We start from the raw sequence: 17,682 nt of genomic DNA on the forward strand, positions 1-17,682 counted from the left end.
TTAAAGGGAAACACTGAAAATAAATTGCACGAAATAGGCCGTGGTGCCTCCTAAGTTTTCAGAAGTTAGCATGTTTGCGTAAACTATAATAAGATTGACGAAGATTGTTTTAAATCATATGATCGCGGGGCAGCAACCGGAGTCTTTCTCTAGTGTGCCATGGCTTTACAAGGATATGGTGCTTTCCAATCGCACTGAGAAAGTCGCATGGTGATCGGCGATGCTTCTGTCTTGCTTTTCTTGTGCCCCAGTAGTATTCCTGTAGAAACAGGCACGCTCTGTTGATTCAACGTAAAAAAAAAAAAAAAAAACATCGTTCGTTTACTAAAGATTAGGTTCTCGATGCAATACTTCTTCAAATTCAACAGTGTCAAGCGCAGAATTGGCCTTCGTGTCAAGATTCCCGCCTGTGAGTGTGAAATTAGCGTAGCGAGTGCCTCGGAGCAGCGTCATTGAAAGAATAAATGTCTGTGAATACAAGGAATGTAGAAGTATTTACCTGAATGGCGCTGTCCCTAGTATTATATTTCTCAACTCTCCAACATAAACGCCTTCTAGAATTTATAGATGAAGAAAGTTACTCGAGAAGTCATCCTCAAGTACACATTTACTGACCCTCTCGTTCACAGCTTTCTTTTTTCGCCAAGGACCATACACCACCTATGCAGGCAGCATTTATTCAATTATCGCAGTATTTTTATTAAAATTACAGATGGTTAAACTTGGCGGCCCTGTATATATGACATCAATAATTTTTTACATAATTATACAATACCTTATGTTTATGTTTATACCTTTATGTTTTCAAATCTACTCAAGATGAAATGTAAAGGCTAAAACAGTAACAAATAAAGCTTAAATTGCATGGTTTTTTTTTTTAGAAACCTTCTTACGTTGCACTGGAAATTCGCTTTTCAAACACCACTTTTTATACCTTGGTATGGTGAGTTGGTATACCACACGCATGAGATCAGTTATTAATGCATCATCGTGACATGTCCTGCAGCTGCCTACGTATTCTACTATTGTGAGATGTATTTAAGTGAAGGTTGATTTTTCCAAGGCCGTTGCCAAGTAAATAAATAATAATAGCATTTAATCTTACCTCTTCTTCACCCAAAGCATGTCATATATATATTATAATCATGGGGAAAAATGTCCGGCCGATACACAGCAGATAGCAGAAGAGTCGCGAAGAAGCAAGCTTCCCTATTCTGTTGTGCACTGCCTACAATTTTTATGTACACCAAATAACCGCACAATAAAATAAAGAAAATTATTCCTAAATAATAAAAACCATGCCTTTATTATGACCGGGGAGGTGCTCACGAAGACTTACTATTTATTTATTTTAATGAAATGTTACCCTCACAATGAGCAGTGAACCGGCAGTGCGTAGGCTATTGAGTAGCCATAACTCATTTGAAAACCAAGATGACGGCATAGCTGAATTTTGCAGTACAAGCAAGCTATTTGTACAGGCGTCCGAGAGGCCAGACGTTTCTAAGGCTCAGAGAACTTGCAAAACGTCATGTCATCACGCAAAACTGTACTGTTCTGCTGCTGCTCTTTAAAATTGTTTGTGTGTGATCATTCTCTGCATGTTCTCGCGATCCATAACTGCTCGTCTGCTAAACGCAACTTGCATTCCATACTGAAGTTTTTATGTTATCGTTGAAGTAAAATGTTCGATATGTGTTTCAACATGGGAAGAGGCTAGTGCCACTTCCAAAATTGGCGTTTCGTGGCTGTCAGAGAGTAAAGCTTTGGACAGTTACAAATTTTTTAATTTTTTTTATAATTGCAGGTCTCGGAGGCAGCGCGGACTATTGAACCAATAGCAACGAGCAGTCAGGTAATGAGATTTCACATGTTTTCACCGCGCCCCAGTCTACTTCATCGTTTAAAATGCTGTCATTGCATGAGAGCATTTTGTTCGTACGTCCCTGATTATTACTTGTCTCTGTGACGTCACAGCTGCAGACTCTGACAGAAACTGTGGAGTCCGTAACCACACTCCGCTCGCAAATGGGCCAACTTAGTACCAAATGTCGACAACTGCAAACTCAGGTGAGTGCACTATGGTTTAATACCTGATAACGTTTCCTTGTTTTAAGCTGTGTATGCGGGCTTTTTCTTTTACTTTTTGAATGCACATAATCCCATTTGCACACGAGTCGATGCTGGCAAAGAGAGCACGCCTGGTACAGGCAGGCGTAAAACTTCGAGTTATTTTTCTGCTGTTCTTATAGGCGAGTGTTCTGCTACGTGAGTTAAACTTTAACAGCCGCACTCTATGCAAGCCAAAATAAACAACCGACAGAGACGAGATGACCGCTGGCTTACAACTGTCTCTTATTGTCTCATTTGAACATAATTTGAAAAGCCAGAAGCTGTGGGGTCTTTCTAGAAGAAAAGTGGAACGGGAAATATGTAAAACGTTCAAATGGCCTCACAAGAGCGACAACAATGTCTTAGCGAGCTATCTATCGCATTATCTATCTAGAAGGTCGTCTTTTTGAGGTATACGCTCCAGCCACGAAGACCGAACAAAAGTTACCCTTGCGCCAAGGTACAGACGACGTTGCGCCGTGTATCTTTTATTGCAACCGCAGTCGAGTGCAAGAAACTGGGTTGGTCCTCTGCATCCGTCCGTCCGTCCATTCCCTTACGCTGACGGTCATCTCGTGGAGATTGACGCTATTTTGTCGTCGTCAGGCACTTTCGTATCCCCAAGATTCACCCTCGCCCTCCTCGCCTCGTCCCTGCCACCATTTAGTGGAAAAAAAGAAAGTCTTTCTCTACATTGGGTTTCGAATCAATTACTCTACCGCGATTTACAACTGGGAGATAAACAACGGCGCAACAAAAAACGAGTAAACACCGACGGGCTAATAGTACAATCTATTGCGAGAAGCGCGGACTCTGAGAGTGGTGGTGTCGGTGCAGTTATATCGGAGGCAACAACAAGCTATACCGTAGCGGACGACGATAAAGTTATGTTCATTGCACAGACGTTCTTCTTCTGAAGATGGAGGTAGGTCGGCATGCCTGAAAAGAGCGTAGACGGCACAAGAAATGCGTATTGACGGCCCTCAAATGGGGTTCGTTCCCACAGTGTAGGATGCGGCAGCCGGTGGAAAATATTCAAAGCATTGGTGGTATCCCTGTGACAATGAAAATGCAGAGCGTCCTAGTAGATAGCACGATTCAAGCGCTCAATATATCAACGTCGTAACTGGCCAGGAAAAAAAAGCATTCACTCTGCTCTCGTTGGAGTCACTACGTCGGTCTACTCGTGACATCAAATGTAGAAGAAGATTTGGCCTCAGAGTTGAACAATCACCTGCCGGTAGATCCATGAGGACCAATCGAGCCAGAAAAGCAACAAGCTTTTAACACGTCAACTGCCTCATTGGCGATGGCTTAAACAGTCACATACAAAAACAGGGTATTTCCTCAATTCTCTAAGGAAACTATATATTTAAAGCTCATGTCAAATGCAACGCTGCCGGCACACCGGGAAGGGGCTCGGACCTTCTCCTGTATTGAATAATTGTAACAGTAAACGTAGTTGTATAACACAACTTTCGCAAACTTATTACAATGACCGCAAGGCAACCTCATCATGATGACACACAAAAGAGACAATAAGAGATATGATGCACTATGGCTGTCTGGATAAAATATTTTGGAATAGCAAAATCTGAACCGCAAAACAATATGTTAGACCACACTGAAAAAAAAAATTAGCGTAAGCCTCTGCCCAAAGGGCTGCAAACATAAATTTCTAAAAACCTATTCATTTGCTCTAAATAAATCTAATTTACTTAGGCATAGGGAATCGGAGGGCACTAAAATCTATCAATGTATTTTAAATTTGACGACAAGTTGTTAAGTGTAGAGAGTTGTGTAAATCAGAAAGAAGAGAAAGTCACAACTTATTTATCTATAGATAACACTTTCATCTCATATCACTTATTTATTAATATTTAAATATTATTTCGTGCATTTCTTATCGTATTCTTTCTTGAAGGTAATACGTTAATCTCCCACGACCGCACAACGCAAGCGCCAACGCTTGAACAGCGGGCTTCTCGGTCATTGTTCCTCAGAGCTCAAGCGCAGTTGCTTGAGGATAACGCTGGCAATCAAAACTGGCCATGATTATCACTCTGTGGGAATGCCACTGTCACAGTAAATTTTCGAGCCGAAGGAAGCACTCACATCTGCAGTATTTGTTTGTTTGCTTGTTTGTTTCTTTTGTTTATTTCTGGTGCTGGCATTGGTGCCAATTTATGGCTTATATACATAAATGGGTTTTGTGGCACCCTTGTTCAACTATACCTGCCATCGGCACAGTTGCCATGAAATATTTTCACTACAAACTGTTATTCTTCTAACGGAGAAGCCGGAAGCATGCTGTTTCTAAGACAGGAAGCTTCCTCCCTTTTAACCGTACCCTATCCTGCTTATGAATTTGCAGCCAAGTTGCCCCTAAAGTTGCGTTGCCGCCTCCATGAATAGAAATGTTCAAACTATAACGGAGCTCGTCTGGCGTCATGATACAGACATTTTACCAGATGGTTTCTGCGGCTGCTATAGTGCCCCTTAATGACAGTATGCTATTGCGAAACAGCAGCAAGAATCCTGGCAACGGCCGCAATCAGGAGTTGGTGGACAACGGTTCCGTGTTAGCGTGCTTTTGAGCTTTGTCACCTTTTGCCTGAAATTTTTTTTCCGAAAGCCTATGTGAACTAAGTGTACCAAACTACAGGTCGTTTCAAACATTTCAGTGCTAAACATACCTTTTTTTACGCTTCTGCTTGCTCATATCAGAATTGCGGTTTGTGTAAGAGCCGCCAACACAAACTGGTAAGATTTTCAATGATACTAAATAAACAGTCGTTCAGTCAACCAGTCATTCTTGAGAGTAGACGCTTGCCTCGTGACTCAGTGACATTTTGTCGAGAAAGAGTGTAAGCTCGGGCTTGTTGGTGTATTATATTAGCCGAGTTGAGTAGTAATAACACCGACAGTATAAAGTAAGTGCAAAAAAAGCTATTTGTCTTCGTCTATTTTGCTGTATGTTTATTGTGTACGATAGTTGGTTAAGAATGTTTATATAATTTTTCGAGTGGATAAGGCTCAATACTCCAATCACACGGGGCACGTTTGATGGCGATTGGCTCTTTTGTGCAAGCTGCGGAAAGCAGTGCATCACTATCGGGAAATTGAATCTCGATCGAACTCGATCGCGATTGAAAGTCCTCGTGTGATTCTAAGACAGCCTAACAAATGTCTGTCCGCAGGTTCGGAGGTTAGAGGGCAACGTTACTCGGACACTGCGAGTGCCCGTAAGTACGCTCTATGTATTTCTACACGACGCGAAACAAGTTCATCGGCCGAAGGCGACTTTTATTTGTCTGATATTTCTTTTCGGCTTTCAGTTGAATCGGCTGGTGGCAGCACTACGAAGACTCCGAAATGTAAGATCTTATTCGGAAAACCTTGTTACGGTTTTCGAAAGCTTGCAAAAATGAAATACCTGCAACGCATTCTTCATATCAATGATGAGTCGCCGTAACTGCTGCAGGAGGCATGCTACAGACATGTATTTAAAGCCTTGATTTAACAAGACGATTAGCTGTAGGTACAGCAATATATGGTGATATATCAGCTTTTAAGAGTTCCCAATTCAACCATTTAAGGGTTTATGACATGCTGACAGGATGTTCGGAACTTGCTAGTTTTTACACAGTAAACGACAGTGGCGTACTGGTGGCTTTACGTATGAACGAGCATTCTTAAAGATAGCAAGAATGGTAGAATGTTTGACACATTTCATCAACTTGAAAAACCAGCACTGACTACAGTATGACACTCTTTGAGACAGGGCTCTTTCTTTTTCCAAATGTTGATGCGCAATGAACTAGTTCACCTTCGCACTATCGCGCATTTCATTCATCTTTTTGAAGTGTCAGCACTGTATAAACGCTCCTTTTGTTTTCTGCCTCACAAGGAGATGTCTTCAGAATGACACACTCAAAAACTGCGTGCCTTTGGCTGCTCATTGCACACATCTTGAAGCAAGCTCCGTTCACTCCACAGGGGCTGAATCAAGATCCCTGCCGATCAAATCCGTGCAGCCATGGGGGAACGTGCATCGGTCGTTTCAACGCGTACACCTGCCTCTGTCCACCATCATGGGAGGTATGCCAACGTGTGTGCCTCTCCTTCCGATCTGCATAAGCCACCATCACGAGATGCCATTGTGTCATGTCAGTGTCAAGTCATGAACTATGTCATTGCTAGTATAGGCAAGCTCGACATATGTAAGCCAGCTGTACTCGTTAAAAACATTACCTGAAGACTTATTAGGTCAGCGTATTAGTTACAGGGCCTTTTAACGACAGTGCAAACTGTCATGTAATCATTATTACGCCCGTTTCAATTAAGTATTGGTATACACAGGTAGTCGTTGGAGAGGACTCTGGCAACGTTGCATATCTTATGTAAAAGAGCAACTAAACATCACTGCTAGCATAATCGGGTTCCAGTGATAATAGCGAAGCAGTATCATGACTTACATACATGGTTGTAAGAGTGTGCTGAATTGGGATGGTTTGTTCCTGACGAAGAGGGTAAAAGCAGTGCAGATGACAGGACGAACGCAGAGACGGCGTACACAGCGCTGATAGCCAACCACACTTTATTGAATTTTCACCTGCAATAATAGGACTCGCTATGCGCAGAAATGTACAAAAATGTATATGACTTCTCTGCTGTTTATCATGCATTTGATAAGTAGTGCATTTCACTATACAGAGGGCAGGCTTACACCTGAGTCACCATGTTCGTGTTCGCGGGATCGAATCCCGGCCATGGCGGCCGCATTTCGATGGAGGCGAAATGTGAAAACACCCGTGTACTTAGATTTAGGCGCACGTTAAAGATCCCCAGGTGGTCGAAATTTCCGGAGTCCTGCACTACGGCGTGCCTCATAATCAGAAAGTGGTTTTGGCACGTAAAACCCCATAATTTAATTTTATTTTAATTTTGTTTTACATTCTTATTTTTGGGGGGGTTTCTGTGTACCAGCACCCAGACCCCAGTGTTTGGGCCCGTAAGTAACTTAATAAGTGATTGATTACCTTATTGACTATTATTATCATTATTGTTTACGACTATTCAGAGCTGTCATATTTTTCGGGCTATTTTGGCCAAACTTTTCTTACGTAAGAGCACTTCTTTGCTGTAGTGGCATTCGGTCGCCCGCCACTAAATTATAGCAAGGTAACGGGGTCATCGCCACGGCGATGTCCACTAATGAACGGCACTTACGAAAGAGACAGTTTAGTGACTGCGTGGACCCTGACCTGGTGGATTGTCTGCCTCGAAGGGAACCCGGTGTGAAGAGGACGTGGACGAGTGCTCCCACTATGCCGGAAGTGATCTGGGCTGCCAGAACAACGCCCGCTGCATAAACACGCCCGGAAGCTACCGGTAAGCGTACCTACGTCACCTTCCGGAGGCGCCAAATGACGCCTAGTTGCGCAGGCCTTTGCAAAAGTGTTCGGGACGAGGAAGCCACAATGAAGTGTAGCAGTGAATTTGCGAAGCTGTTTGCTCGTATGCACTGGTCGTCCCTGGCCTTCGTTAATTGTCACCGATGTCGCTCACCAACTTGCGAGCTAGCGTTCTTCTCTTGCGTACGCCCAGCTTCTTGAACCCAAGCACTCAACTCGCTCGTGGCGTTGAGGCTCAGCTTAGAGCTCCTCAGGCAGCCTACCCTGCCCAGGTCATACGAAGAATCCCGTAGTGCATCCATGGTTTCCTGGTCAGTTGTGTTCTTGATCACGTGCGAACAACGTCATCGAGCTAGGTACTTTTACAACCCGTCAATTTCAAACGTTTATGTGCTTCTATGCTTCTACAAACCTTTAAACATTGTAAGTGATCATTTTACATAATGTTTTGGTCCTGTTATATTAGCTAGTTAATTAGTTAAGTAGACAGGTAATTAAGCATGTATTAGGGCGCAAGAAGCTTGCGCGAGGCTTTTGTCCACGAGGCAAGAGTCTCTTGTCCACCAACAAATGTTATGTGCACGATGAACAAAACTGAAGGTTTTCTGAGCGGTCGGCACCGGGAAAAGCAGTCCGCCAATTTGCATTCAAGAGAAGTAAAAGTAAAACGGAAAAATAAATAATTCGCCACTCAAAATGCAGCAGCAGGAACCATCCTGGAGACGTACTCTTGGAAGATCACTTTCGGAGATATCACTTTCAGTGCGCTGTTATTGCATGGTCGAGCAAAACCGGCAAAACCGGTTCAACTGTTTGACTGGTTGAACAAAATCGTTTGAACCATTCAACGCGTTCTGTACTATGACACGCGAAAGTGATATTCTCGCCTAAAGTGATCTTCCGAGAATACCGCCCGTGTAAGTGTCGCTGCTCTGCTTGACTTGCTAGATAATTTAAAATGATTTGCAATCACCAGCGTAGCGTAAGCACTTCCGCATCTTTCTATATTAAGTAGTAGACTGCTGGTTACCATGGGCGTGGCGCGTAACTTCAGTCGCAGCATTCAGTGCTCCAATCTCGCATTCCACGCACTGAGGAAATCAGCGTGCGTGCTTTTTCGCAACCCTCGAACCACTTTCCCGTGGTCGCGGACAGAAAAGCTCGTGGTTACGGACAGAGAAGCTCATCAATAGGTTAAGGTCGTGTTACAGTTTCCGTTACAATATCGCCAAATACAAGTGCGTCTTGAGCGTGTAAAAAGTGGTTTAAGTAGCGCCTTGCACCGTAATCAAAAGTGTGTTCCTCATGCTTCCGTTTCTTACCTCGTGTTCGCCTCTCGTCGCAGTTGCGAGTGCGCGCGGGGATTTTACGGGGCTCGCTGCACGGAGAGTCAGGACAGCTGCACGACAACGAGCTCGAGCGCGCTCTGCGACCACGGCACCTGCGTCAGCCTGCCACGGACGAACGACGTGAGACCCCTTTTCTTGACCTTGACTTCTCAGTTGCCGAAAGGGCTGCGAATTTCTATTGGCAACGACGATTTTCAGCGACTAGGGCATGCCGAATAGATAGATAGATAGATAGATAGATAGATAGATAGATAGATAGATAGATAGATAGATAGATAGATAGATAGATAGATAGATAGATAGATAGATAGATAGATAGATAGATAGATAGATAGATAGATAGATAGATAGATAGATAGATAGATAGATAGATAGATAGATAGATAGATAGATAGATAGATAGATAGATAGATAGATAGATAGATAGATAGATAGATAGATAGATAGATAGATAGATAGATAGCATTCATTTGTATAGGTATAGTGACACGTGTCACCTAGACAGATTGGTGGAAAGACATTCCTTGAACAGCATAGGCTGCTGTGAACATTTCAGCTATATTTTGTATTCGTGCGCGGCGCGTGATGCTCACAAGTGGAGCTTGGGGCTAACTTTTTCTCAACCTCTCTTTTCAAAGAGGCCTTCTCCCCACCAGAGCTGGCGGCTGCTGCCTCGTGACGTCAGCGGGTAGATTACCACAGAGGGCTGCCACTGGCCAATAGTTGTCATAAATTAAGAAGCGTGTATTCGATCAGCGTGCTTCTTTCAGCCGATGCTGTCCATAATAGCTGATTTAGGGAACAAAGCCAGACGAAGTAAGCGAAAGTCTGCGCTTACTCGACACGAAATACACACTTACCATAGAAGCAGACTGTCGTCTGCTTACGCTCGGCAGCGCCCGCCCAAACAGGAATGTAACTTTGGATAGACTGCTTGTCGAGGTGTCGCAGCCGTCGCTTCTCGCTAACTTCTATTAGCCTTCGACACTCAACTTGCCCCAAACTGCACGAAATTTAGCCCAGACCACCCGTACGTTAGGCCTTTCGGCCCTCGCGAGGAATGGCGGTAAGCATCTACTCGTGCAAGAGACGCGCGATTGCGCGCGCTCACTCCCGGCAGCTCCTGGCTAGACGTGATTTGTAGTTGGCTAATGATAGAGCTTCAAAATTTCGTTGCACCTAGTATTTTTGCCGGACCAAGCCAGTCCGCACTGCTTAGCACAGCCAGACTGGAGCTCCCGAACGTGCACTGCAGCCCTGCCGTATACCATGTGACTGCGCGTAGCTTTGTCTGCTGCGTAGCTGGCCTTACTTTCCGCGCAATAGTCTGCTGACTATACAGGTTATCAAGGGGAATTTTAGAGGGATGGGGACTGTCTATGGGTGCTTACTATAGATTAGCTTATTTTTTATGGTCGGAAGCACCCCAGAATAAAAGAAGTGCGCACTGCGCTTACAATATCTCTTTCCCCGCGCTCTTTCACGAAAAATATCGCGACTGCCGCGAGGTGCCGCGACCAGCGCTCTCGCCCTGACGCCGTAAGCTGGGCACTGCCACTCCTCCGCCACCAGCGTGTTGCTGTTTCTTCGCAACAGAGGACGTTGAAAGTAAATGAGCAAGGTAAACATTGCGTTCGCAGTGTCAACGCTCCATACTAGGCCTTTCTAAAAAAAAAAATTTTAGGTGATATTCTTCTAGGAGGTGCTACAATCGTAACAAGGCGTTTTAGAGGCTTCGAAATAAGGTGGTTTAGGGCCTCTTTAAGCTTCATTCATGCCCCGACAGTTTCTATTGATGATGAAAACGTGAATATGATCATTTCTTTTCAAACTGGCTAGTGGCAGGAAGCTAATTCCTTCAACCTTTCTGTGTATATTATTCACTAAATACTGCGTTTTACACCAAGTGACTTTAGTTGAAAATACAAATTTCGCTTTATTTTCTCCGTGCCACCCAGGTTCCAGCAATCTCTTGCCAGTCTTCTCTGTAGATTGTAGGTTCTCTGTATACGTTAGGTTTGCGAGTAGCGTCCGAAAAATTAAGCTGTTGTAACAGAATTGCGATATCTACTGCGTAAGTGCTTTTTCTACGCCTGCTTCTTCTAAAACAAGTGTCATGACAAATAGCTGCCAATGGCGGAGGTGTTAATACTTGGTTTCTGGCCTGGAAGCGTCCGCAGCAACATGATCCCTATAGCCTACAGCTGCTCTTTCCTATTCTTTCAGTGGCAGTAGCTACGCAAGCGGAAAAAAACAAATAGGTTAATGGCGCACTCTAGTTCAGCAAAACGACAGAAGACGTCGCTACCAGCTCTGCTGCTGTGTACTGCTGCCGTCCTTGTATGCGCTGTTCCAGCATTTCGTAAACTGCAGCACTTGCCCGGAGAAGCCGAAACCCCTTATTAACGTCGAAAACATTCGCATATACAAACTCTCAGGCAAACAACTTCTTCCCGTAGCAGTGTATGTGCGTTGCAATTAGCCTTGCGTAGCTCGAAAAAATTAGTTGTAGTCAACTTGCAATTTCGGCAAAAAGAAAGAAAAAAAACACTACAAAAGCGAAGCCACACAATGCGAACGCTCACTAGCAACTCGTGCTCTTGTCGTGTAATCATCGTTCCGCCCTTGTTTATTGTTCGAGCCGAAATTTTAGTGAGAACACGTTCCAACTCGCATAGTTTATCCCTGTTTGGATATCGCACTACCGCATAAAATCCTGCACAAGTAGATATGGCACTTCAACATGTCTCGCCGCGTGACGCAAGGCAACGAGCAAGGGGCGTCAAGCTTGTTTTCGGCGCGTCGTCTGTCCGCAGCCGCCGTACATGTGCCTGTGCGAACAAGGCTGGACCAAAGGCTTCGGCCAGCCGTCGTGCTCCGTGGACGTGGACGAGTGTAGCACGGGCCACCACTTCTGCTCGAGAAACCCGCCCGTGGCCTGCATCAACTATCCGGGTGGATTTGGATGCGGACCCTGCCCGAGTGGTAAGCTCAACGTGATTTGATAACCTTCCAAAATGTGACGACAACCGCACTTGAAATATGCTTAGGCTTGCCGCCGTACGGAATCTGCTGGCCGAGAAGAATGTGAAACTCGCGCTATCAGAGTGGGCAAAAAATGCGCAACTTCGCTTTGGGAAATAAACTAGTTGCGGAGTTCGGCGCCTATTCTCACTCCATTGCGAGCAGTCAGGACCCTCCGTAATTGCCCTCCTTTTAACTCCTCGTCATGGGGAAAGTCGGACCATTCCCCCTCCTGAAATATATGAGCTGATCCATTCCATTCGTCCAATTCCAGTAAATGATCGCTTTCACTATAATTGTTGACTACTTGTGTTTTTCTGTCTCTGCCAACTGAACACATATTTTTGAAGTCTTAAAAACGTTACGAGCACTGTTACGTTTAGAAATTTACTACACAAGAAACGTGCTTTCGGACCTGATATTTTTGCAGCGCTTTGTAGGCCCTGCTAGCTCTCTCTGATATGTACATTGTAAAGAGCAGATATCGGTTTCGGTAAAGGTTCTTTGCTTATGTGCTTGAAAACCATCGTGAGCCCTCAAAAGATACACTAGGCAAACCCTTGTATGGTAGAGCACACGCCTGGTACACACACTTAAGAGAACATCTTATTTCATAAACACATGCACGATTGACAATTATACGTGTGATAGGACTGAACGAAAAAAAATGGTATGTTATTACCTAAACTTTATTATCTGGCCTGTAAAATAGCGTCCAGAAACATGTCAGCTGGGTTGGTTAGAATTCGCGAATAGTTTACCTGAACATAAAATATATTAAGCTGTAAACATGTCAACTTGTAGTGACAGCCTTTCATTCGGTACCCTTTTCTGGAGTACTTCTCCGTAAGGAAACAGAGCAAAGGCTCAGTCACTCGTAAGCGTCTTCAAAAGCTTGACACAAAAATGGTTTATACTGATTGATACCTACACTATTCAAATTACGTTTATCGTGTTTAAGCAGGTTTTCGTTAAGATTACGGAAAATATATGTTTTGAAAGTTTTTTTTTTTATCCTACCCACTGGCATAATAACTGTTACCACCTTTTTGTATTAATTTTCTGACCTCCTTATTGTGCTTTCTGGGCGTGTTCGACAGTGGGCTGAAATGCTTGGGGCGCTTTCCGAATTACCGTGGACTCGCGCAGGGTACAGCCGTTCGTGACGTCATTCTTCGCCTCCATCATTGTGACGTACGTCACACGTGCTTTTGCTAACCGAATAATTCACAATAACTCGAAGTTGATCGCCTTAAACTTAATTCAACCTTGCAACGCAGAGAGCTTTCCGGGCAGTCAGAGAATGTGCACGTAGATTACCGTGTTGTTTTTAATCACAGCGGCAGAAGTACTCACCATAGGTGGATCCTAAAAAAGAACGGTAGGAGAAATACAATGTACTCGCCAAGTCTAGTTCAGTCTAAATTGCAAATGCAATGGACTTGTAGTTTTGTGTGCCCATTCCATTAAAATTTCACTCCGAAATCGCTGGCTTACATTCCATTCTCATTCCGCCTGTCTGATCGCTCTCATCATTCTATTCCCACTATGTTCCAGGTGTTTAAAATTGAGGTACGATTGCGAAATTACTCCATCTCTGGAGTTGTCACTCCGCAACACTGGTAGGGACCTCATTGGGCCTTGTGTACAAGTTACGGGTCTCTGTGCCAAAATGTACGAGGATATATCCCGGAATTTCAGACTGACATAGCACCTCTTGTTATTATTTAAAGGAATTCAACGTGTGATATGAGAACCATATAAAGAATTTTTGTCATAGTAACACTTGGGATGAAATTAGGAAATTCGCAGGCGCTAGGTGGAATCGGTTGGTACAGAACATGGGTAATTGGAGATCACAGGGAGAGGCCTTCGTCATGCAGTGGACCTAAATGATTATGATGATGATGATGATGATGATGATGATGATGATGATGATGATGATAACACTTGAAACAGCCCAACACTATAAGAAATACATAAGGGACGAGAAATTTATGCAGGGAATTTTGTAGAGGTAACTAAAGCAGGAGATGCTCTGCACGTATTCACAAAAGATTTGTACGCTGTTCTTACGAGATGTTCGCAGTGGCAGAGGGCCAATGAAAAGCAGCAGCTGCGAAAGAAAACTTCGTTAATTGGGCTCTTGAATATTGACAGATACGACGGGCGTTTATTACAAAGGCTGTTTGGCATAGTTATGAGATATTGTTTTTACAAAGGAATGCTACGCGTTAGTTAGCTTTAAGAAAGCTTTTTTTTTCATGTCAATCTTAATGCTATTTTTGCACATCACGTTATACAGATGCAGCAGGAAGGCAGCACCGCCTAACTGAATCTGTCACCCATTTCCAGTTACATTCTTTGAGCTTTTGAGGAAAAAAGAAGGTTGTTTATTAGCGCAAAATATCAAAGAGAAAAATGAATTTCGCGCTACAACCCAAGCACCTATACGTTCTCATAACGGGACCGATGGCCAAGTATACTTGCACGTTTGAGTCGTTTCTTTTTCTTCGAAAGCTGCCAAAACGCCCTAGGTTGAATATTTAAATGCCAAAGTACAATGTAGTGTTAATTTACGCATAACGTAAAAATTGTTCTCGAGCAGACTATGTACAAACCACGCAATGTTACAAGGAGCTAGCGAGGAAAATTCAAACCCATATTATGTTACATTTGAACATTTTCTCGCTCACTGACACGATACTCATGATAAATGGAAGATAGGAAAAGTGCTAAGGTAATCCCTATACATAAATCCGGCAGCCTTACAGCTCATCAAATTATCGACCAATCTTGCTTACTTGTACGGCCGGCAACATCCTCGAACATCGAATCCTGAAACACATAATATCATGTGTAGAAAAAATAATTTAATTGTCCCTAATCAGCATGGCCTTAGAAAAGGTTTATATGCGACTATTCATACTGAACCGATTGAGACAATCCACGACTTGTGCTTACAATGGACAGATGTAGTCAAACCGACATGATATTCCTGGACATAGCCCCAAAGCGCTCGATCGAGTTTCCCCTCCTAAGCTACTTCAGAAACTTATGTACTACCTCGGTGATGACAACATCACAAAGTAGACAAGAAGTTATCTTGCAGGTCGACGTCAATATGTATGTTACAAAGACCCCTGCGGATTTCGCCGATGTGCTGTCTGGCGTCCCATAAGGCGCCGATTTAGCTCCTATCCGCTTTCTTCTTTTCACGAATCATTTACACATCAATACTAACGCCACAGTAAGAATCTTTGCAGATGACTGCTTTATCTACAAGGAAATAACCTGCCGTGAAGACAATATAATCTTAAACAGTGCACTTAAAAATTAATGCAATGGTGTCAAACGTGAAAGATGGCGATTAATACAGAAAGAACTGTTTGTATGACAGTGACAAATAAAAGAGTGGCCGTGAACTTCCCATATTATCTACAAGGATAGCTGTTAAAGAACGTGGATGAGTATAAATATTTAGGCGTCTTAATTTCATCAGACCCTAAATGGGACAAAGAGGCAGCATATATTGCTGCTAAAGCACTGACAGTTTTTTACTCGTTAACACGCTCGCTTAGATCCGCGTCAGTAGATACAAAACGCGCAGCATACCTGTCACTCGTTCGCTCCATACTGGTTTATGGAATAGTATGTTGGTTCCCTTCCGTAAAATGTACATAGCAAAATTGGAGAGCGTACGAAGGATTATATTTACTTGTAATGAGTATCGTCGTCTTGACTCCCCTGCAGAACTATTAAGATAGGCCGAACTTCCCAATATACAAAATCGACCATACTACTTCGTATTCAGTTCATTTTCCCTCATCTTGATGGCTGCATGAAAGTCACTGCGAGTAACTACTTACTGCAGATAGGTACACGTAGTTCCACAACAAAACACATTAAGCACTTAACAGAATACAGATTTTACAACAACATACTTAGGTACTTCCTATTTGGACATGCAACCCGCGAATGGAACAGTTTGCCTGATGAAGTTTGTCAACTGCACATCACTCGAAGCTTTCATCGTCAAGATATCAAACAATGTTTTATAGTTACGACCTGGACGCAGGCGCGCTCTGTTGTACAAAGTCGTTCTGATTCACTTCTCAGTTTCTTGTTTTTCCTGCACACTGAATTTTTTCTTTCTTTTTTTGCTCATGATTCCCCCAGTATTTCTGCCGAGTCTTATTTCTTGCGCAATGAATATCCAGTGTATCTGCACTTTGTCTTTGTGCTTCTTTCGTGTGCTAAACCATCCAACATGCCGTTAACTACTGTTTTCGTCATTCTCTTATAGCGTTTGTAAAATAAATATAGGGTGCATTTGTGTTGCCTTGTTCAACTCATTTATGCCCGCGACTACTTGAACTGTGTTCTATTGAATATGTATTCTGACCCTGTCCTACAACAGCCTCAAATATGAGGCTAGCACCATGTTCAACTAACTAAATAAATAAATAAATAAATATAGTGATGGCACAGTATTCAAGACGGCTGATTTACCAATCCGGCTTAGCTGGACATTCCTGTATAGCGTCTTTTCAGACGTCCCCTAGGCTAGCGTCGCGTCGGATATTTGATGCCTGCCTTGCTCTTTTTGAAACAGGCCTTTCGCCTGTGCTACCCTTTTACATCTATCTTCCAGGTTACTCGGGAGATGGCTACACCTGCTCTGACATCGACGAGTGCCTCTTCAACAATGGCGGTTGCTCCCAAAATCCTCGCGTAGACTGCTTCAACACTGTTGGCTCTCGCTTCTGTGGCCCTTGTCCACCAGGTTAGTGCCGGTCGCGACGTGGATAAACTGTCTGTATACTACTGACTTCCTTGCAACGTCCCAACTTTTTTTTTCTTCTTGTCTTAGCGCCCTTTCATTCTTGCCGTGAATAACTCACCTCCTTTCATGAACGAGAATAAAGGGGCTCAACCGAAGAGCCCGATTTTATTAATCATAAGAAGCCAACAAACAAAGATACCGAGGACAAGATGCGAGGAAATTACTTGTACTTACTAATTGAATTAAATAGATGATAAATTAATGTAAACCAATGGGGACGAAAAAAAAACTTGTCGCAGGTGGGTAACAATCCCGTGTCTTCGCATTACGCGTGCGAAGACACGGGATTGTTACTCAAGAGTGTTAGTCAACGATTCTAATGTAAACCACAGTTAATTTCCTCGATGATTTCCTTGGCTTCATTGTCTGTTGGCTTTATGTGATCATGATTAACAAAGTCGAGCCTGTAAGTTCCTTTTCTTGTCTCATTTATAAATATAAATGAGTCAGATAAGCCTAACTGACACCAATGTCGCTTACAATAGCGGCATAATAGTACGACACTGCTTAGATATCTGTGCAGAAACAACAGAAGGAAAATCAATGAACGACTACTAGTACAATCAGTGGGCGAGATATGCTGCGAAAGGCTATGGTACAACCAGATAGTTGGTTATAAACATGTTTTTACACGAGTGAAGGAATATCACCGTTCATACATGTAAATGTTGTCCAACAAGAAGAACATCAGTGCAACAGAAAAGAGTAACGCAGTAATCATCTTCTACTCAACTAATATTTCTCACAGAGCATTAAAAAAACATGGATGCTATTGCTTGATGCGTTACCGTATTCATAAATTTAGGTAAGCTGTATTTGAGTGCCTGGGAACCATAGTTTGTTCTGCAATGAGGCAATGCATGTACGTTCATTTTTTGCAATTGACAGTGTTTTGTGCAACCAAATTTTCGATAGTTTAAACAGATATGACTCC

At 43.2% G+C, this 17,682-nt stretch overlaps 1 protein-coding gene across 1 annotated transcript in view; it reads left to right on the plus strand.

Moving 5' to 3' along the window:
* Positions 1–6,151: 6,151 nt before the first annotated feature.
* Positions 6,152–17,682, plus strand: part of LOC126530351 (cubilin-like) — a 206,637-nt gene continuing 195,106 nt past the window's right edge. The window contains exons 1-5 of the mRNA XM_072288317.1: positions 6,152–6,223; positions 7,403–7,509; positions 8,875–8,998; positions 11,695–11,863; positions 16,557–16,688. Of these exons, the coding sequence (XP_072144418.1) occupies positions 6,152–6,223; positions 7,403–7,509; positions 8,875–8,998; positions 11,695–11,863; positions 16,557–16,688 (604 nt within the window). The remainder of the gene's footprint in view (positions 6,224–7,402; positions 7,510–8,874; positions 8,999–11,694; positions 11,864–16,556; positions 16,689–17,682) is intronic.

The sequence above is a fragment of the Dermacentor andersoni genome, chromosome 5 (genome assembly GCF_023375885.2).
Source record: "Dermacentor andersoni chromosome 5, qqDerAnde1_hic_scaffold, whole genome shotgun sequence".
Lineage (NCBI taxonomy): Eukaryota > Metazoa > Arthropoda > Arachnida > Ixodida > Ixodidae > Dermacentor > Dermacentor andersoni.